We start from the raw sequence: 22,487 nt of genomic DNA, 5'->3' as shown, positions 1-22,487 counted from the left end.
ACATCAGTATATACGTGTGTGCTAACACGTAGGGTACATTATTAAATATACTGTATTGATAGTTCAGAAAGTCGATACTTGAAAAGTACAACGTTCGTAAGCGTGTCTGAAAATAAATCCTTACCCAGTGAGATTTATTTATGAGTTAGTTGATTTCGTGATCAATGAATAATTAACGGAGGAATTGTGGGTTCAGGGCGTTTCATAGAATCATTTTAAACATTTCATAATCCGTATCGTGTATGGCCATCTGATGATATGTCTATGAAATGTGCTCCAGGTTTTCCATTATGTTCTTTTCTCGCTGAACATTAGATTTCAAGCCGATTGTCTGATACATTAAGCCCGTGTATGATAAAATGATAAATGCGACAGCGACCTACGATCATTGCGGATTAAAGGGGTAAATCTGAGGCCAACTGCGACTTACCTGCCGATACATATAGATGTTGCCCGGCCTCGCCTTCTTTGATGATAAAATGACCAGGTTGTATACATTTTTCGTACATACAATCGACGATCTCACGCACTTGATTCGAATCCAGATTCTTTAAGAAGTCATTATCGAGTATGGCGTCCTTGATCAATTGTTTTGATCTGAAAGAAACAAAACGAAATGAAATTTAAAAGTCTATCAGTTGATTGATATCTTGATGATTTGAGTTTAAAATGAGGTGACGTCCTAGATAATAAAGCTTAAATAGTTAAAACTAGTTCAATTACAAAACTTTGTTCTCGATAAAGTTTAAGCCAGTTAAATTCCAAAATCTCTGGAATCAAATTTCATCTTAAAGCTGCAGAGCTGGATACAGGTTACAAACCCCTTTAGATTAGCAACATCGAAATCGTATAGCAGCCTTAATAACAGTTACTGTAGAATGGAATTCGAAGCCGCAAAACGGCGAGATTTTCAGCGAAAAGATTTTTTAATCAACTCTCAGTAAAGTGCTTAATGCAGAAAAAAACAGGAAATCAATCCGACACTCGGCGCGAAAAACATTTTAATAAAGGCTTCGTGCATAAACGCGGCCAAGTTGGCCGGGAATGCCACAAAGTAACTGACGTAAATTCATTTAGAAAAATCACGTAAATTCTTTTCGCGGTATCGGTTATACAAGATGGCGGTGCTTGCGCGCAGACGGCAGTGAATACGAATATCAAGTTACCTGTAACACAACGAATGTGAATCGATAAAAATCGCGGCAGATTTAACGAAACGTCGCCTATAGAAATATAGAAAATCGAATTCGATACCAGAAAAAAAGCGACAACTAGATTAAGCAGATAATGTGTCGCTAAATGTCGCAGAATCGATGTAAGGCCCACACGGTGAATTGGAATCTCGTCAGAAATAGAGACTTTAATGAAGAAATGACTGAAGGTTTCGGCTGTAGATCAATGGATGAACGACGAAGGATCTTATTTTTTACATTTTACAGAAACGTTCATTCGTTTCAATTCTTGTAATTTCGGCTGCCAGCATTTGGGTTTTTCTGTATTCCGTAACATGTTTTACATTATGTATCATTCGATACAGGAAAAGGTTTTTGCGTTGTATTTTCAACGTAAACAATAAGACAAATAGTAGTTTGAAGGTTAACTTATAAGTATAGTTTCACTACTAGTGCATCCTAGCTTCATCAGGTGGATGATGAAGCTCCACGATACAAAAGCTCGTACTTTGAGTAAATTTCGTTTATCTTCAAACTAAACTTTTTGTCGTCAGGTTTATTGATTTGCATCCAAGTTAACACGGCCTCAGGGTAAAATGCCGTCGATTTGAGTTCAAATGGTCTTAATTCCATGGACAGTAATGTATTATTTTCAAAAGGAATAGAATCGAATGAATTATAATCACGTATCTAGACTAGGACCCACTTTCGCGCTTTTTTATAGGACTAAGAAAAAGATGTTTAGGATAACCGTCTGAAACAACAGGAGCAAACAAACGCTACCGAAAACATAAGGATGTCACTGTCTTGTAACGATGCATGGTATAGGCGGGTTATAGAACACGACTTCATCAACCGCGCAAAGAGTCCCTTCGTTTTTGTAGTCCATATACATTTCCTTAAATGTCAACGCATTGATTGTGTTTACCTTAAAAGCGACCCGAGACACGAAATCTTGCGGTAAAAAGCAAAACCATGTACGGCCATCGATCATGTCTAAAACTGTAATATCAATAGAGCCCGAAATATTTTCGCGTCGATAAAGAACGATAACAAAACGTGAAGGTGAAAAAAATGATAAACAGGGAAAAAGTCACGGACGTCAACAGTCACTACAGCGTGTAGTCTTAAAACTGTTTTGAAAATGTACGTTAAGTTGAGTTGCACCAGTATTTCAGGCTAGGATCTGATCCGGGGAGGGGTGCACCCCAATAATATGGCACATCATATAATTAAATGGATAACCATTGAACATTAGAGCAACATTTATACAAATCTTGTACATATATTAATAAATAAATGTATCATTATTTTATATTAAAAAGGTAACCCAGAGAGAATGCTTATTGGAAAACAGAATACAGAGAACAAGCTAATTGATTTAAACTTTTTTGAAATTTCAGGGCAACTTGACATTGTCAGGGGTTGAGTACCCCTTCACCCTCCACTTGGCTCTGTCCGTATAGTTTTCTTTGATTGTGGAGTTACCTCTTTTATGGAAAAGACTCGTCTGGAAACCAAGTACATTCTGGAAACCAACTACATTTTGTTTGTCGTAAACATTGTAAAAAGGTAGCGAAGAATCCTGTTTAAGAGAGACAGGTGTAGCTAAGGAATTCCTACTATGTGTTTTCCTACGAATTCCGTAGTTTAGTAAAAACAACTGTTCATTTTCATTGAGTAAATGAAGATAAGGTAAATGAAAATCACGAGAAGAAACTCGCTTTACCGCACCGTACAAAACAGAAACTAAGAAATGCTACAGATTAGACTAAACCAAAGTTGTGATAGGGGGAAGACTTGAATGATTCTAAATCAGCTACGATAAAAATATTTGCTGAATGATGAAGATTATGGAAATTAGAACCATTTTCGTAATCATCAAAATATGGTTTGACAAATTTTTAAATTTAGAAAAGATCGCAGGACAATTTCAGAGTACTAGAGGGCTCCTCATATCATCAATAAGGATATAAACCACTTTCTCGGAATTCTAGACTGGGCAATACGGTTGGAACCAGCTGGATCCGCGCCTGAGGGATGTGGGACGACCTCACGCCTGCCCGGAGAGACCAAGTCGAAGGCTCCCTCTTCCCAGCTGCAAAAGTGTTTTACACTTTCTCATAGTTGATGTTGACGATGAAACTTTCGCGAACACAGTTTCAGTTCGTGAACACACTCGAAACTCCTACTACTGTTTGATATTGTCATTAATCACGTTATGAAATGGCTTTTCCCTTCAGATGTTGGTCTATTAGCGACGCAAGACAGGAAACTGAAATCACGATTAAGCCTATACAAATATTGACTCAGTACTCGGGCGTCAGCCGCGTCGTTCAGAAAATCTTGTCGAGTATTGTCTTTCAATATGGACGCGACGTGTATATCATTTCTTACGTAAATCACTACTACTACAAAAAAGAACAACCAAGCGAGCAGACTATGAATGTGTAGCCTACACCCGGCGTTATATAGAGAATCTTCCACACTAATGAATAACGAGAAAGATGAAGTCCGAAAAGTTTCCTTCGAGATAATAATTTATTGATTCAACCAAATAGTCATCAGCAGGAATACTGAGTGAAACAAAAATATGAGACATTTTCAATGTCTCATATCAGTTTCACCAATGGTTATAACCCGACGTGTTGGGTCTCGATTTCCTGCTGAATTCCTGAATTGCGACGCCGTTTCATCGATAAGCTAATCGTTTTCTTAACGTTAAAATATTCATCACTGCTCGAAGGCAAATAAAATGTTAATCCGCTTGGACGAAAAAGCGAAAGTCTGTACCACGAAAATGGACAAGCTATACAGAAGTCTATATCGGATTTTGTTGCATATGATGCGATTAATTTACTGCATTTTGACGTTGTCTCTCATGTTAAGAAATCACTCGAAGCTGCCTTTTCTTTTTACTTTCAACAGACAGAAGACTTTGTAGCATTATTAGTTGAGGCTCGAAGCAAGCATTCTCGCAAAAGGGATTCATGAGAAAAGACAGATGAAAATGGACAGAAGTTGCTGCCATATCAAAGCGATTTTCGAACATTAAATAGTTCGGTTTTTTGTCCCGTTGATTCGGTCACTATAATCATAGAGATCTTCTAGAAGACTCGTCTAAAAACAGTCGCCATTATGATAGAAAAAAAAACTCATTTGTGAAAAGTATTCATCGCTAAAATCAGCTATGATTAATGCGATCTTCTGATGTATTGTTAGTAACTTGTTCTTTACACTGGCAAGACAGTCGGAATGCACAATATACCGCTACATTTTAAGCCGATGTTCTTTAATGAGTTCGTAAATTTCACCGAGTACAGTTTTACATTCGTCGAGTGATGTTAAGAGAGACCCGTATTACGTTTATCGGGGAGGCTTTGCTTCTTCCCTCGGCTTCTTTCTAACATCTCTACTACACAGCGGAGAATCGCCGAGAGATTTATGGAAATGTCAGTTTAACTGTCCCTTCTTCTGATTGATCGATAACAGTTTGAACGCTCGGGTATCAACAACCCCTGGGACGTGTTAGGTCATCAGGCAAAACAAGTAACGAACATCCCGAAAAGACGATCGTGATTAGGAGTCCTATTGAATCATATAAATACCCCCTCCCCTCCCCCGATGATAATGTATTTTTTTCTTTGTCTTCTCATCAATATCCTCTTTCATACTTCATGCGTCGAGCCTAACATGCTAATAACCAAATCAGAATCCTCGATCTCAACCTCCTCTTTAGTTATTCCTTCACAGAAATTCCGAAACTCGTGCTTTCTGATTTTACTTTTTTAATATCCAGCAAATATCGTCTTTTATCTTTTCAATTCACTTTTCAATTCACTTTATCACTTTTTAGATAGTGAGTTTTTAATCATATAACTTGTATACCCATTACCAATCGGGATTGTATATTTTTTTCATCATAATTTTGTTGTAACTGTATTCTTGGAGATGACTATGGGGATATAGTCGATAAGGCGAAGAGAAGAAACTAGCCGAAGAAGAAAAGTTTTAGGAACCGTTTTGTTTCTAGTGAGATCTTATCTTTTATCTTTTATTACCATTACGACACTGACGGCGTGTTTCGTACCTGCTTAATAATAAGGGCGATATTTGTTGACACGAGAATTCTAGTTCTGCGCCGAATACAGACGACAGACGAATTAATCCTAAAGTTAAGTATGAAGTGGGTGGAACGCCACCCGATCTGAGCTCCGAGTAAACCCGTCGAAATATGGGCTAAAGACGCCTACGAAAATATCCTTAATACGCGTTTCAGTAATATCTATGTCAAATAGGGAAACAGAGAAAAATTAGCGGAGTAAACTTAGTAACCATGACAACGTGCAGAAACTTATATTCACAATACCTACTAGATTAGACAGGAGATCAAATTGTGATGAATCATTACATTTTGGGTTCATTGGTTGATAAAATAAAATGTCAACGGGGAAAATTAGACAGCAATGTCTTATTGCCTCTCAACTGTCGTCGAGTTGCTCATCTATTACTGGATAAGACCTTCAGACGTCAGTCATTCTAAATGATGTTCAATTTTATTCTTCCAAGGTCAATGCGTAGAAGAAGATCGGACCAGTTCGGTGCAAAAGACAATCCAACAACTTAAGACCAGTGCTTAGGATGAAGACAACCTTACGATTACACACTCGAATTTGTGCGGTTAACTTTTGATACAATTAACTTTCGTCTGATCTACGGGTCATCGGGGTTTGAAGTTTTATGACAATGATTACCCTACAAAAATAGAAAAGATAAGCGTCAAAGCTTAGATGAAGTGCTGTCACATGGCGAATGAGCATTAAGATTTACGACGGCGGTGCAGTAAGACTTCTGTGGTTTATGAAACATCGCGTGGCGTAACAGGTCAACGGATCGTTGGGATAAGAAGGGCCGTAAAATGGCATATGGCAATGATCGTGACTTCTGTAGACTATAGACTCGTGTAGTACACAGCCATCCGTATAGTAATACAGTCCGTTACATCATAAATCAATCTCTGCTATAACTATCATCATATACGATATAAAAATAGCTTCGCACGGTCGTTCTCAACACATAATTAGGATTATACCGGCAATTATAAGGACAGCGTCTTATATACACGCGAGAAGGCACATTGGCTGATGGTATTGACAATGACGTTGGCATCAGTTGGTACATCAAATTGATGAAATGTGTTGTTTGTCCAAACTTCATATAATCTGAAAACAACAGTTTTGTGCACTTAGATTTAAGAATCTAAAACCATTTTAGGAGTCTTATGGCCATTCTGATATCTACCATTATACTTTCGAATTACGTTACAAGTTACTCCGCGATTTGGCAAAATCCTAAATCTTTCGGAAAATAAAAAGATTATTTCATCAAGTGAGGGATCGATATTTCAACAGGCAGTGGTGTGTTTTTTTTCGTCACACAACTCGCTAACACATAATGGGTGGTATTCGGAGAAATTGAATCTTGCGGCGAGATAAGCGTTATAAAATTTCAATTTAATGCAGCTTTTATTCGATTTACGAATGAATGCGCACCGCAAGCGTTTCGAAAGATAATGAAGAAAAAAGCGAACTCGTCGACGAGCTGGAGGCAATGGACTAGGTTGTGAGAATCCTACAGGAGTAAAACCGATAATCAATTCAATTATAGCATTGACAATTTGAGAAATTAAGTCTTAAAAAGTTTGTGAACGCGACCAATCGGCAACCAATCAGGCGATGATCTTATCTATTCGCTCATTGGTCAGAAGCCGTCTCCAAGTTTTTATCTACGTGATCATTGGTCAGAAGCCGTCTCCAAGTTCTTATATATTCGCTCATTGGTTAGAAGCCGTCCCAATTTCTTATCCATGTGATAATTGGTTAGAAACCGTCTTCATGTTCCCAATTTGCTCATGGTGAGAATCTCTGTATCAAAAAATCCAAACTATCTGGGATTCGTTGACTTCGACATCGTCGAAATTTGATTGCATTTACAAGTCTGAATTTGTGTACTTGACGTATCCACGAATTCAAAGGTCCAAATACGCGAGTAAGTTAGATACCGGTATTGGAATTATGCTCTGTTTCGAGATATAATGCGTGACATTACAACACGCGCCATCTTCGTGTTTAGCTTCATGTGTTTTATATTTCAAGCGTCATCTGTCAAGTGGTATTTCCAAAATACGACACGCATGCAGTATCGCGGAACTTAAAACAATCATTCAAAACTCGATCGTTCTTATTTTCTCGCGATCAGTTCACTTCAACTTTCATCGAATCCATTCGCAAACAATATGACGAACTTATATGAAATCAATTTCAAACAAGGGGTCATCATCATCATCATCATCATCATCATCATCATCATCATCATCATCATCGTTATCATCATCATTCGTTGTCTATTTACGAAGCTGTAACAACTCCACCCAACTATATATTACTCCTGAATGAGCTGTATATATATTCAAATGACAAAACTGATTTCGCCTAAAGTTAAACAACACGAATTCAACGTTCGATTTCTCTCTCTCTCTCTTTCTCTATATAGGTAATATAGGTGCACTTTCCTCGCCCCCTTAGCGCTGCTGTGTTCTGCGTCATCCTATATGTGATCATATCTCATCATCTTTGAATTGTTCACCGACATAAACAGATCCATATAGGTTATCACATCAACTCGAGGCAAGATGTCCGACGAGAAATGAAAAAGTACCAGAAAACTGATTGGAAATTTGACGGACCGTGTCGCAAGGGAAGCTATCCGTATAAGACACGACTCAAGATGTGAAGATTTTCGCCTGACTTAGCTCAGGCGTGTGCACTGTGGTATCGATAAGGTGAAGTCTTGTGACAGCGACTGTAATGGAACTGGTGCCGATATGTGTTTATACAGAACGACTGGGAATGACGTGAACTGGGACATCACCCGGTGAGCGTGATGAACATCCAGATATCAGCCGGTGACGAGCTCGCGTCGAATGAACGATCACTGATTAGAAATAACCGATCGAATTGGAAGAATGTTGGACGCATAGTTTGCCAGGTTCCCGGAGTGAGTTGAGCACAGGTGGGGGCTTCTATAGCGAAACGCAGATCGATTAACACCCGACGAACTTTAAGCCGTTAATTGTAAACCACTCCATATTGTCTCAAAATGCGACAATTAGATATTAAGACGAATGCTATGTGCTGCTGATGGTAATTCGTTGAATGAAACAAGTTGAATACTATACTGAAACATATCGAAACGTATATGGCGAATATTTCTTATTTCGCAACTCTGCAACATGTAGAATATCAGTCACAAGCAGTGCAATTGTTTATTCAGCAAATCGTTAATTCCTATATATGCAAATGATTTTTGTGGGATTTGAATTTGTAATCGTTAGCAGGGTTCACGACGTTTACGAAAATTTGAGCCTTTCCGCTCGCAATAAAAATGCTAAAAAAGATGAATATTCTATTTCTGTGCTTGTAGTTCGTTCTCTCTAGTGGATAGAGAGATTATCATTTATTTGATCTGTTTGAAATATGCGACCGTTTTAATGCGTAAAAGCTTTTAATTAAGATCCATTCCGTGCGTACGCGCTGTACACTTTCAATACTGCGGTAGCTCAGATAAATTCATGACATGTCATAATTTCCACTTAGACGCATCAAAATTGAAAACCTTTTTTAATAAGAATACGTGTTTATATATAAACTATCGTGCATCTGATTTTTAATGATAACCACGTATGGTATAATGCTATTCTCCATAGAACAAAGCGTTATCCTACGATTGAAATAAAAAGTGAGCGGGTAAGTTTATTAGGACCATACGCACGTTGCATTCGCGGCTGGTGTGTGGTGCGTTTGTATAAGAGACACACAATTCCAATCAGATCAAAATTAATCGACCAATCAAATGAATAAAATGGACATTTACCCTTTTAAAAAGTGTGTATATGTTTCGTTCGCTGTTATGCGTGTAAAAAACCATCGTCACGAGGATCTTTGAAATCCTAGTACCCGTGACGTGGTAATAAACATTTAAAAAATCAGAAGATTGTAAATCTACTATCGTTTCTTAGAAAATTTACCGTCACCCTTCGTTCAAAACATTGGTGACGTGCGTAACCACCCGAAATTATTGGAATCAACTATTTTAGAGTAAATTGTGGGGTTTTTTGTTAACATCATCAGGTGGAATCTTGATTTCTGACTTCATTTTGAATGTTCGCTTTAATCTAATGGTTCTAGAGAGACAAGCAGATAATCCGATCTACTACACTAGGTTTACAGCCTGAAAATGATACATCATTTAAGGCCAGATATACTGGTTATAACCTTTAATCCGGGCACTAACGCTCCACTAAGCTTTCGGATAAGTACATAACTTATTAATTCATCTGATAAGCGTCGACACAGGATTCGATATTTGTATGGCAGTTTTGCCGGCTCTGATAAGCCGTACAGATATAAAACTGGCCATTAATAATCAGACGCTTGTTGATAAGCAACTGGACGTCAGGTATAATCAATTACACGACATATCCAGCACAGCGCACGCGCACGTCGGAACCGTTACTAGGTATCGCATATATATATAGAGTGTAGTGTCAATTTGTTAATTGCCGTATATGAGATACATGAAACATGAACATTCAACGAGACATGTCTCTAAACAACTACGAATAACTACAAACATATTCTCATTAAGATATGTAGTAAATTGATAGATTCATGTATTGGTTATGAATTTTCTAGACAAGGCTAATCGGCACTATAGCTTACCCCCAGTAAATTCAGACTGATTATTTTATCTAAAAACGACACCGCGTATACAATTCAATCGTATACGACAAATTCAACCAATACACTTTCCTATCTAATTGTAGCAATTCCCGCCGTTTTTTGACAGCCCTGCATTTGAGAATTGTTTATTGGCATCGTCAATTTCGATAGTTCTCTCAATAAACGCGTTAGTTGTTTACAGCTCCCGACTCGATCATTACCGAAATATTTCAACAGATATTCGTTTCATATCTATTATCAACAGTCTGAAGAGGTGTATATAATACACTGATGAATCGAGTGTGAAAAAGTGCCTGATAAAACAGTATTCACATCATAGTAAAAAGTTCGACAAAAGATATCATATATATTGAGTCTAACTTTTCAATATACTCCTCCGATTTTACTTTGTCGGTAAGGAGTTTGAATATCAGGAATCGTCGAATGTTTATCATCAAATCGTAACGGTTTATTCGGAATTCGTTCGAGGTACATTAAAATTGAAATTCGGGACACCGAATGTGGCCACCAGGAAGATGGTCTCTAATTTACTCGAGCCCTATAGAACCCTAAGCAAAGAGATTAAAGTCTATGAATTTCCAGAGACTATGACCAAATCCCTTCATCAGGGTGGATATAAATCTTAATTGTCTCTGGTCATTTGATTGAGTCAAAATCTATCGTAACTGTATAATATTGTACCTTCATACTACTTACTTCCTGCGGTTATATTCTTCGGAAAGTTTTGAGAAATTGATTTTAATCGTACGCGATGTTCGGTTGATGTTCAGTCGAGTCATTTAATGTATTTAGAAATCGTTGGGGAAAAAATCATGGTTTTCCTTACCTGAAATCTTTATCGAATCGGGTTAATTCCACGTGTCCTTGCGAGAACGTGCTTTCACCGGATACACCTTGTTTTTTAAGTCTGTTTTCGGCGACTTGTTGACCAGCCATAGCCGCCTCTTCGTGAATCGTCGCCAATATATCCGGTTTGCCATCTTTATGAACGGTTTTTTGAAGAACAGATTTCACTTTATCGACCTCCTCTTTCAGACGTTCGATTTCGGCGTCGCGTTCGATAACTTTTCGCTCCAAGTTTCGAATTTGGTTTTCGTATTCCTCGATTTGTAGATCTTTGTGTTTTAACTCCCGACGCAATTCCGGTAACAGAACCTTCAATTTAACCAAATCGAAGGTCTCGCCATCGACTACGACCTGCGCGGCGCTGGCCCCGTTGCCCATTCTGGACTTGTTAGCGTAGCCACCAGACGGACTGGCTTGCTTGTTATACCTGTACGTGCCAGCCTCACTGCTAGCCGCAGCAGTAGTAAAGCGTTTAGGCGAGTTCTCGTTGGGTGGTGGCATTTATGCTATCGGTTGCGTACACGTCATACGATAACAAACGATCTAATTGGCCGTCAGCGAGCGCGCCAAATTGAAGTTTACACGCGTTGTTATGGAAACAAAACGAATTTCAGTGCAAAGCTGCGATGTTTCTAAAAACGGAAGATTCAGGCGGTGGTACCTAAACCCGCAGGGGTCCTTATATATGCGATCGATCTGTTGAGTTCCTGAAATAGAAATAACACGTGTATGTTTATATCTATGGTACGTATATACAACCTAGGTGAACATGTATTCAACTGGTTTGATCTCGGGGGGAACTGGACTCATTGTAAAACGGTACTTCTCGGTTCGCACTCGTCTATAAGTAAAAGCAAATGTTGGCTCAAAACCGATCAAATAAATATATTTACATCGCGCCGTGAGAAGCGCAATGTATTAAAAGCGACGTTCGAAGCTCGTAATCTTTGCGAATCGCGCAGAGTGTCAGGTTAAGCAAATCGAACTGGATAAAATGTGCCGGTTATCAGAGTGATTGGGTGAGATAAGCGGTAGCGGTACCGTCGAGATATCGGGTAAATATCGCGGAATCAGAACGCTGCTGCCGGCGACACCATATATACTGTACATACTCATACATTCCAGTACACACCGCGTAAAACAAATATTTAACAACCACAACGAAGAATTATTTACTTCGATTTGAAAGTGTTTGCCGTTCTTTTTATAAAGACGAAATATTTTGCGGGATATTTTGGGAAATATCTAGTTCGTGACAATATAACTCTCTAAGTTGACTATTGCTGTTTTGGTCGCCAGTATACGTCAGTTTCTAATGGTAAAGCACCGAACCAACCCCGACTTGCGGGAGAAACTGGGACGGTTTTTTCCGAGTGAATTCTGTGTTTATTTCGAGTGGGCTTTACAACCACTAATTATAGACCATTAACGGTGTCATCGATGAATTGTTATTTTTGTTGCGCTTTGATAAGCCGCAAAATCCGGTTTTCAGAGATCTGACATCAGGAGTACAGATATACACTTAGTTTTTATCCACCCAGACAGAACACTAACCCACCCACATGATCATTACACAAAGCTTTAAAGATGTCGAATAAACACACTCAAACCCCGGACATTATCTTTTTTCTCAGAAAGATTTTTGAGGCCGGGTAATGGCGTATGAGCATCTTGTGAAGTCTTACCGGGAAAGATACAGATTTTTTTTTGGAAATATGAAATGCACGATTTGAACACTAATAATCATATCAATAATTTATATTCAATCGAATAAACAGTCACTAATCTTGTCTATTGAAACCAATAGGTCACTGTCGTTGGTTGCGGTTTCAATCAAAGGATGTTTACCTTCGATAAAGGCTTTAATGTGATTAAGATAAAATCGAACTGTATCAAATTAGTTACAAACACGCGCGCTCGAGTGGACGAGAATATAGGTTCAAAGGTATTAACAAATCAGTACATATACTGAATACGAGAGCTTTGGGAACGAGCATTGACTTCATACAAAACAGCATATATAAATTGCTGCATGGCTATTAATTCAAACAATTTACACATGACAAAATGGCGATGAGAAATAATCTTTTAAAACAATTAATCATTGCCGAGCAAATCGAAATTTATATGGGAAAAGATTGCGACTCGGTGCCGTGGTAAAGTGATAAATGGTAAATTAACGCACAGCTCGTTGAACTGAACTATTGAGCGTTTAGAAAAAGCGTCTATTTGAATATCGCTTTAAATTCTATTTATTTGCGTCGGTTTTTTAAAACGAAGATGTTCAACGAACGGAAAAATAACACATTTCAACACGCGTGAAAAACTGATCGAAAAATTGCAATTGAATTACCTCAGACAAATGCTTGTATATACGCATGCATCAGTGAACTAAGTAAACATTAAAAACTATTCAGAACATGTTTAACCAATCGGCGTCACAAACGTTACTGATGTTTCATAATAGTTTTACAACGCGAATCGTGGAATGAACAGTATTTATTTTCACGCTGCGATGAATTTTACGGATTGTTTATGAACGCTAAAAGGACACGTGAACAGTTCGGTTTCATGGCAGACCCTGGAACGAACTCATGAAGCCTCGATACCTGTTGAATACATGTCTTCATATAGAATCAGATATTTTGAGACGCAATTGAGAGCGATACCTAATCTAGTTGTTAGAGTAAACCTCGCCTAATTCGGACAAACCAGGGCCGGCAAAATTTTGGGTCCGAGGTAGGCGTATAAATATCCAATACAAAAAGGCGAGATTTAGGGTCAGAAAAATATCGCATTTAAATGGTTGTCACTTGATATGATCGGATCCAACTTGAGGAGATGACGACGCAGGAATATCAGCGAATATCGGTTTTGCTGATGCGCCATCTTTCATTCGCACCTATTAAAACTCATTGTTGTTATGGTGATTTGTGGCGCTTGGTGACTCCCGCTACATCAATTCCTCAGTTGAATACAGCTGAAACATGCACCTTAATATCAAACGCAGTGTAATAGCGCGCAGAGTTACTCTAAATGCATAAATGTATAAAAACATTTGAAATATATTCATTCATTCAAATATTTTATATGTAATAGACGTATTCTAAGTGACGGATGCCTCGTTTCAGCAATTAATCATTCAATTTCGCACAGTTCATAAAGAAGAAATGTGATTGTACAGGGGCCTCATCGGTGTGAGAAATGTTACGATATTCACGCGATAAATGTCTGTGAGAAAGAAATTATATAACAGGCGGAAAATTTACTTTTTTAGTAAATGAAACTCTGTGAAAATCACTAGGAAATTGATGTTGGAAAACGAAAACTGTTAAATGCTAAAGGCCCTATATGGAAGGATGAATAAATACAAACCATAAAGTACACATGACCCTCGGCCTGGCGGCACGTCCGAGCTGTGACCTGTCAAAGCAGAGTGACGCACAAAGGTCAACAATTTATAGGTTTGTTCATTTCGGTCATATTATGCTACTGTATATTTTCTAAATACACTTTTAACGAATTCTAATAGAACAGTTTCAGCGGAGATTGTTTTTCCTGTGAACCTCATTATGATCATAATAATAATAATAATAATAATAAAAATGACCTCGATAGAAGCAACGTATTGAAAAGCATCAACGATATTTAACAATAAGAACGTCTTTTGTAGGTCTCGCATTCAAACGACAACATCATGTGAATGAATATTTTAAAGCGTGTTGACCTGACTTAGAGCGGTTTATGAACTGATAATGGGCTGGGACACCTGCATCGCTCTGGTAACAGCTCGTGTGTGCGGTCCATCGATATATTCCATACACACAACACTTGACAATATGCGGCTAATATCGTGTACAATCAACATCTATGATAAACGACGAACAAAAATATTGCGAAATGTGTTAATATTTCAAATTATAAAAATTCTATTCGGAAATCTAAAAAAATATTGATAAAACATCGATCGTTATTGTATTCAATCCCTACTTCCGACTAAATCTATATCGATATTTAACTAAAAGTGAAACTAGCAGCTTCTTAATCTTCAAAGCATATTATATACATTAAATCAGTCGTTTTTGTTCTAATGTTATTAAAGAAAATAACATTTTATCGGCTGATAGAAACGGAAACATTATTTTGATTGTTTTGATACCAAAACTTCATTCTTTATACAGTACACTGCGCTTTGATCGGTAGCATTGGGACTGAGAATATTTCAGCGAGTTGAGAAAATGGAAAATAGACAAGTTTTCCGAAATATATTTCAGTAAAATCTAACGACCTGATCGAGAGGTGTACTGAGTTGACCACAATACCGAGTAACGAACCGCCGTTTTTTTTAGTTCTTTTTGACGCGATGTAGGATTAACTAAAAGCAGCCTGATTTTTTCACCTACCTTTACCTCGTCCTATAGTGATATCCGCTAACCGCTATCCATCAACTAACTGATGACTCGTTGAATAACTATTCGCGTGAGATACCACAACAACAACCAACGAGCAACCTTCGATTAATCGAGAATTTCTATAAACTACACTCTTAAACACGGGATAGAACGAGACTGAAGAAATCCAATAACATTACCGAGTGATAACAGCGGCCGTTTTAAATGTGTCACGTGCTATTATTATCAATTGAGCCACCATTCAAAATCGTTTGGTAGATTTTTATAAATGTGAAGCCGCTGAACAATGATTCTGTTTGTTCTTTTCTATTCGCGCCGTGCGTTCGGTTCCTTATATTGTGCGTTGAACGTTCTGACGAGAATGTTTACGAGGGTCATCAATAAACATTAACTTAATCAAATACTGTAAAGGTTTTCGCAATTATATGCCTAATGCGACGAATCGTTAGGAATGTGTGACAAAACCTGAATGTTTATATGCGCGCTGGGCGAGTAAATAAATGAGAATGTATTCAGCGGAAACCTTTAGTTTATGGTGCTATTTTGTGTTATTTAACCTGATATAAACCTGGGAAATTTACCTTTGATGTCGCTGAGTAATAAGATTATATCTTGTTACGAGAAAAAAACGCAGGAACGAATTGACATTCGCCTCGAGAACGCTGTTGAAAGGTTGACAAAAACCGGTGAAGACTTTTAAAAAGTATTCATTTTTTGTGCTCTCGCAATAAACTACATAAATGATATACGTTACATTTCCATGTACCGGATAAGAAAATTCGTAATAGCTCAGATTCTTTTTGATTCTTAGAAATTAACCGTTTCCGTGGACGATAACATTCGCGATTTCTGGAAATTGTTGTCGAAATTCCCACCATAAGCATCTCAGCCGAAATAGCTCAGTTGGGAGAGCGTTAGACTGAAGATCTAAAGGTCCCTGGTTCGATCCCGGGTTTCGGCAGAACTTTTCCAAATTTTTTTGGTTCATCTATCAAATCTAGTATTGTGACATTCCGTAATTACCAATTTGGTCGCTATTTTTAGTATATCAATAATCAGTATCAATGTCAGGTCATCAACAGGTCGCAGATAGCAACTCATATATATAATGAAAAATGTGGATTTCGCGCGCTCTCTCTCTCTCCAAACCAAATAAAGCAAATACCTGAATAGATTTATAACAGCTCAATAAAGAAAAGAAAAAACATTTAGAATCTCCTGATATAAATCTCTGTAATCTCTATCAAAAAAAATTTAATATACGGCAGATTAATTAATTTAAAACATATTTGCATCGTTGATTGTGATTCTTACTGAAATACACCATTATGGTTTTTGCTCAGTTCGTAGATAGAATATCCCACACAAAAATTGATGAAATTAATTGGTTTTTTTCAGGACCTGAATAGATCAGTTAATATACTTTATACCGGCTCAGTACAGAAGCAATACGGAATTCGGAATCTCCTGTTAAATATCTGTAATCCGTAATACAAAAGCCGAGATGAAGCAGTCTTATGAATTTTCGCTCGATAGGTAGTGTGTATTTTCGTAAAATTATAATCTCGAGCCCCAACTCGAATAACATCATGTATATATACTTACTGAATACACATCATCCCGAGTCGGCAGCACTATCAGTTCTTATCGCTCATCTAAGTCACTCTCAAAAATACATACGCGATTCACCAAACGAGAAATACATCAAAAGTGCTTTCCTCTTCCTCCGAGATCTTCGTCTTATCTTAGCACCAACCGATAGCGATTGGCTGAAAACGCATGTGACGTCATTGTTTCCGTATTGCGGCGATTTTATCAGTATTGATGTCAAACTCCTTTTAGAGCGTTTTGTAACGAAAGTAAAATAATAAAAAACGAGAGATCACCGGAATTTCACGCAAATGGAAGCCTGGGGTTTTATCAAGAAACTAAAAGACGGTTAATATTGAATTGGATATAAACACTAAAATTCGTCAATGTGACAAAGACAGCATTTTGAATGGACCCGGTCCACAGTTTTTTATCAGATTTAAGTCTGAATTAGAGAATTCGATTTAGTTTAAGGTTAATCTAAAACTGTAGAACCGAATATACTGATGACGGGATCTAGAGGTCCCGAGACATTTCATCAATATTGTGGGATCATCGTATTATCTGAGAAATTAGGAACATACCGTCATAAATAGTAAGACCACGATGCAAATATCTTTTCTAATAATAGTTCAAAACTCTATACATAGCGTCGTCCGTCGACTGAATGACATTTGACATTTAATGCTTCAAATTCGAGTTAATTTGACAGAAAGCTAAAGACACATATCTAACTACAAAATGAAAAATATACAATGAATTTATAAAATCTTCATTTTCAATCTTAGATAATTATCATTCCTGCTGCTGATTAAATTTAACATATGAATTACCGACAACTTTCATCGTCGTCATAAATTGATTAGATGTTTGCACTGCGAGTCTTCAACCAATTCGTGAAGTTGCTGCAATCGAAGCCTTTAATCTGTTGATAAGTTTGCGCGAATACGCGAAGGAAGTGTTCCGTTTCGTTCCCAGTATCCGCCACATCATTACGTCCGGTTATTTAGAAAATTGGCGGCGACTGCGTGAAGGAAACCTTTAAAACATGTGCGCGTAACAACACACAGCGATCTCGCATTACTTTACAGCGAGTTCGGATTTCGGGGAAGACATAGAAGTATTGAGATATATATTAGGAAATTCGGATTATATATTACAGTCAATTCCGTTCAACAGATATTGCCACATCACAAATTATGTTATGTATAATCAATATTGTTATCTATTGCGAAAATTGAATTACTCAATAAGTTTACAGTTCACCACATTTTAAGAATCTTACGATCTATCACTTAAATACAACGAGACAGATAGTACTGTAGGTTTATAGGTTAACTATATTTATGTTTATTTGAATTAAGAGCTTTCGCTACTAATCTACAGTAGCTTCATAGGGTGAATGATGAAGCTCAGAAACACGAAACATGTTTGTTCGATGTTTCCCGAAACCATGTTTCTCGTTTCTCGTAAAGGCACAGAACGATACAGAAAAACGCTCAAAATCATGTTTCTATATGTTTCCCTGCGTTGTTTAAAATACCTTGATCATGGCATCTTTTCCAGGGCCCAGTTTCAAAGGCGGAGTATCAAAGTTATCCCTGGGGGTAAATCCTTAATCTGGCTGACAACCACAACACACCCAGCCCAGGTGGTAGCCACCCCCCCTCCCCTCCTCTCCCCGAATACCTAACTACCAAACAATATACTACGATCTACTGATATTTGAATATTCATATTTTTGATTAACCTGAATTTTCCTAACGTTTCGACGCGCGATCGAAAGCTTTTTACACATCATTTTAAATCTCGTTTAATCGTCGTAAATTCGACTCCTCGAACGATTATACTCGACGATCATTTGAAATTCATTCGTAGAAAAAAAAACTGAACTGTTAATCAACGACGTCGTCGTCGTGTAGGAATGCATGAAATTGGCGCTGATACCCGAATAAACCCATGGGATGGTTTCCGTAGTCGGCGAAATGTAATTAACAAAATGGATTGGAAAAGATTTAATGGTTTCGCTTTGCAGTAGCTCGATTAGATTTGACGGTTGATTCGTGAACAAATTGGTGTCCATAATGCGTTATAGTAATCAATAATCTATATATAGATATGCATCCTACGTGTTCCCGCCGTTTCCACGGAACAAAGTGGTCATCGCGTAAAAAAACGTGATCTTTGGTCGTACTCACCAAACTGGTTTGTACAAGTCGAAATTGGTGATTTTAAGATTGCGCATGAGCGTTGTGTGGAAGGTCTGTTTGCCGTCTCGACCACATGCTCACCCTACTGATGATTTCAGTACGTCGCGCAGCCATATTTGGGTTCACCCTAAATATGAAAATACCGACCGATCATCGTTTAATATTTGATTCCATAAACGACGATGCTGTAAAATGACAAATGTCACTATTTCAGCTTTAATGAGGCCACGAAAATATTGTTCTTGAAAACGCCGAAATAACTAGATATTCTACGAACTTTCAAAGCCGTTGGAATTTGCTGACTGGGCCACAGTCTTCCTGACTTATCAACCTAAATAGCCAATGACGTTCAGGATATAGAATCCCATTCAGTTGTGATTTTAACCTTGTCGACTACAACAGAGTTGGCTAAGCTCATCCTCATCGCCGCGGGTTGGTATCACATGACATCACCTCATCAGGATTTTCTTTCTATTTTCAAGTGCGTGCATCAATTGATAAATCTATTTGACGAATGTTGACGATAGTTTTTTTGATGGCGACGGGAAACAGTCGCCGGTGGACACGGTGGTCGCATCAATATACATCTCTTAAGTTACACATACTTCTATATAAGAGATTCGCGCTGAATATTCGTTAAAACAGCGCTTTACCGGGGCCTGCGCCGGGACCGTTAATAATTCACCGAGTCGGGTACGAGGGAACTCGCGGTAGCTATGGGACCGTAAATATTTCACCGAATTGAGAATCGGGGAACTCGGTATAGCGTCGGGACTAAATATTTCATCGAGTTGAGAAACAGGAAACTCGATAGTGTTTTCGACTGTTGTAAGTAGTTGATCGGAAAACGAGTTGAGAATCAAGTTACCTCACAAACGAGTTGATAATAACTTCACCAACTTGAGCAGTTTACCCAGAGATGGCGAGCAAGTCCAGTAAATGCAATTCAATTTTTATATATGAAAATCTAAGTGAGTGATGTAGGGACAACGTGGTCGCAATTTCTAAATTCACGAAAACCTTAAAGCTAGTCTAGTACCTCGTTACCGTAGCAACAGCAATTATAACAACGTTTTTCTTTTTACTTTCAAGAAAACAAACTCATCGAGCTTTGATCGACGAAACCAGCGGAAACATCTGAGCAAAATCGCGTTTTATACTATAAATAGAAACATCTTATACGAACATCACCAACAAAAGGAAGTGTACTTTAAAGATATCGAATATTCTTTTTCTCGTCTGGAAAACGTCACTGTCCTTCTCGCAGCCTACAGAAAAACAGCTGTCAGTTTACAGATTTGTTCCCTCTCAGTGATAGTCTCTCAGATTCGGACCTTCCGAACAAACATTCGTCGCTCGCTGATCAACATTCTCTGCATTAGGCCTCTTACGTGCTGGCTGATTCGGGTCACATAATAAAAGAGTATCGCACACGTTTGAATTTATTTTCAAACACCTATAAGTCGTTTTAACGCTCGATAAAACGAAATACACCCCGGGAATTTACCGCGATAGAACGAGAAGCTACCGCGATAGAACGAGAGATTTGTAAAAAAAATTGCAACGTGTGTGATTTCTTTTAACGGGTTTTTAACTACCACATTTTCAGAGGAGGAGGGAACTAATTGTCAAATAGATTTGATTTTGTTTCATTTATTCAAAAATATCCATCGACATATCCGTCATACGATCGAGTTATCACACAAACGTGTATTCACTTCGTCGGATATAACCTGCAGAATGATATATATTCAAAGTCTCTTCAGCGATTTACAGAGATCGATCTTCCGTTTCATCCCGCAGATTTGTAGCCTAATCAAACCGTATTGAATAAACTACTTACGCCTAATCAACTTTAATTCGAAGCCGGCGACGGCGGCGGCCATTTCTCATTTAGTTTCTCTCATCGTCCCAGAGCGTCGTTTCGGGTTCAAAGTTTGCATCATCATATCACCGTCAAATCTGATGATCGCAAACTGAGAAACTGGAACTGCGACTCACTGGATTACTGTCAAATGATTTACTTAACTTATCTCATCAGTTACCGGCTAACTTTCAGTGACCTTACCCTGCCACCTGATTGAGTGTCTCGATTGCGTGGTTCCGCTTGTTCGAAATGGCAAAAGCAGATACGAAAGTAGTCAATTTATCTATTACTGGTTATTTTAGTCAGTTCCAGGGCTACAGCCTATGGTTCTATATGGCAGGCGGCGGTCACGACCATGGGACACAGTACGGAAATTACTGCACGGATTCCAGCGGTTTTAGAGGTTTTTTCTAGAATCTCTAGATATAAGGTCGTCTAAAATAACGTCAGTAGCCTCATCGAAAGGTCGAAGGAACTTGGCATTTAACAGCATATCCTGTATGACAGCAGGTGATAGAGGCTATAGTTTTACCATCATGTTGTCCATGTAGTTAGCATTTGATAACTTAAGGCGAGATGAACTCAAAATTTTGGTCGTGGCGTCTCTTTGTATTTGAACCGTCATTTTAGGTGCCACAGTGTGCGGGATCTTCGACCATATTCTTGTATAAACCAGTTGAGCCGAGTACGAAAAATGCTGTGAAGCCCCGGAAACACGGAAATGAGAAACATTGTTTTGTTTCCGATGGGCTTTACGCGATGACGGCTCCGTGGACGAAATTGAAACCAACAGGTAGAATGCATTCCACTAGTTTTCCTAGGAGACACAAGTCTATATAATATATCAATTACTATTACAATGCATTACACGGATACCAACTATTATTAGTGGAGTATATTCTGTAGGGGGTGAGTGAGTGATGTTTGGTTACCAATGAGACGGTATACACCATTATTTCATGACATGTTTGCGTTGTCCGATTGGTAAGATGTTGAATCGCGGTACACACTCCGACAACACCATCCCTGGCAAGTTACATAGTCAGCGATACACGCACAGGTTTAGAGATAATACATTCCTTAATTAATCCTGTAATGTCAGAATGGATACAGCGAAATGCGGTCTATCCCGCGCCGTCATTTTATTAATGCGTGATCGAAAGATGTCAAGATCTCTTAGCCATCCGTATACAACCACACTCAGGTCTAATTCCGAGACAGTGAGATTGAATTAACATCTCTGACTATCAAATACCTTCCATTAATGGCCCTCGTTTACGGGCGAATGTCAGTTTTAGGAACCCTTCTCATATCATTAGAATCTGATAAGATGTCCTGCGTATACAATGAGTTATATATGACGATACGTCACCCAGCATTAAGAGCACAAACCACTTCAGTTATAGTGGAACAGTTTATGATAATCCCCAATCACATTCCAAAGGAATCATTAAAAGGGTCAAATCAGTAGAGGTTTTGCGGAATTCGCGGCGTAATTCCTCATATTCGTATATCAGCCGAAATAGCTCAGTTGGGAGAGCGTTAGACTGAAGATCTAAAGGTCCCTGGTTCGATCCCGGGTTTCGGCA

The 22,487-nt window shown here is 38.2% G+C and overlaps 1 protein-coding gene and 2 non-coding genes across 5 annotated transcripts in view; 2 read left to right on the top strand and 1 right to left on the bottom strand.

Annotated features, from left to right (window-relative positions):
* Nucleotides 1-15,418, bottom strand: part of LOC141903783 (cGMP-dependent protein kinase 1-like) — a 43,394-nt gene extending 27,976 nt beyond the window's left edge. The window contains exons 1-3 of one of the 3 annotated variants that reach the window (XM_074792092.1): nt 15,223-15,418; nt 10,800-11,526; nt 431-597 (exon numbers count right to left, since the gene is read on the bottom strand). In XM_074792092.1, coding sequence (XP_074648193.1) covers nt 431-597; nt 10,800-11,320 — 688 coding nt within the window. In that variant the 5' untranslated portion in view covers nt 11,321-11,526; nt 15,223-15,418. The remainder of the gene's footprint in view (nt 1-430; nt 598-10,799; nt 11,527-15,222) is intronic. The other 2 variants (XM_074792093.1, XM_074792094.1) reach the window with 2 other exon arrangements.
* A 701-nt stretch (nt 15,419-16,119) lies between these two features.
* On the top strand, nt 16,120-16,192 carry Trnaf-gaa (transfer RNA phenylalanine (anticodon GAA)). The gene has a single exon. It is a non-coding gene; the product is annotated as a tRNA-Phe (tRNA).
* Nucleotides 16,193-22,414: 6,222 nt separating this feature from the next.
* On the top strand, nt 22,415-22,487 carry Trnaf-gaa (transfer RNA phenylalanine (anticodon GAA)). The gene has a single exon. It is a non-coding gene; the product is annotated as a tRNA-Phe (tRNA).

The sequence above is a fragment of the Tubulanus polymorphus genome, chromosome 4 (genome assembly GCF_964204645.1).
Source record: "Tubulanus polymorphus chromosome 4, tnTubPoly1.2, whole genome shotgun sequence".
NCBI classification, from domain to species: Eukaryota; Metazoa; Nemertea; class Palaeonemertea; order Tubulaniformes; family Tubulanidae; genus Tubulanus; species Tubulanus polymorphus.
The sequence above is the reverse complement of the archived record's forward strand: the minus strand, read 5'-3'. Positions and strand labels throughout refer to the sequence as shown.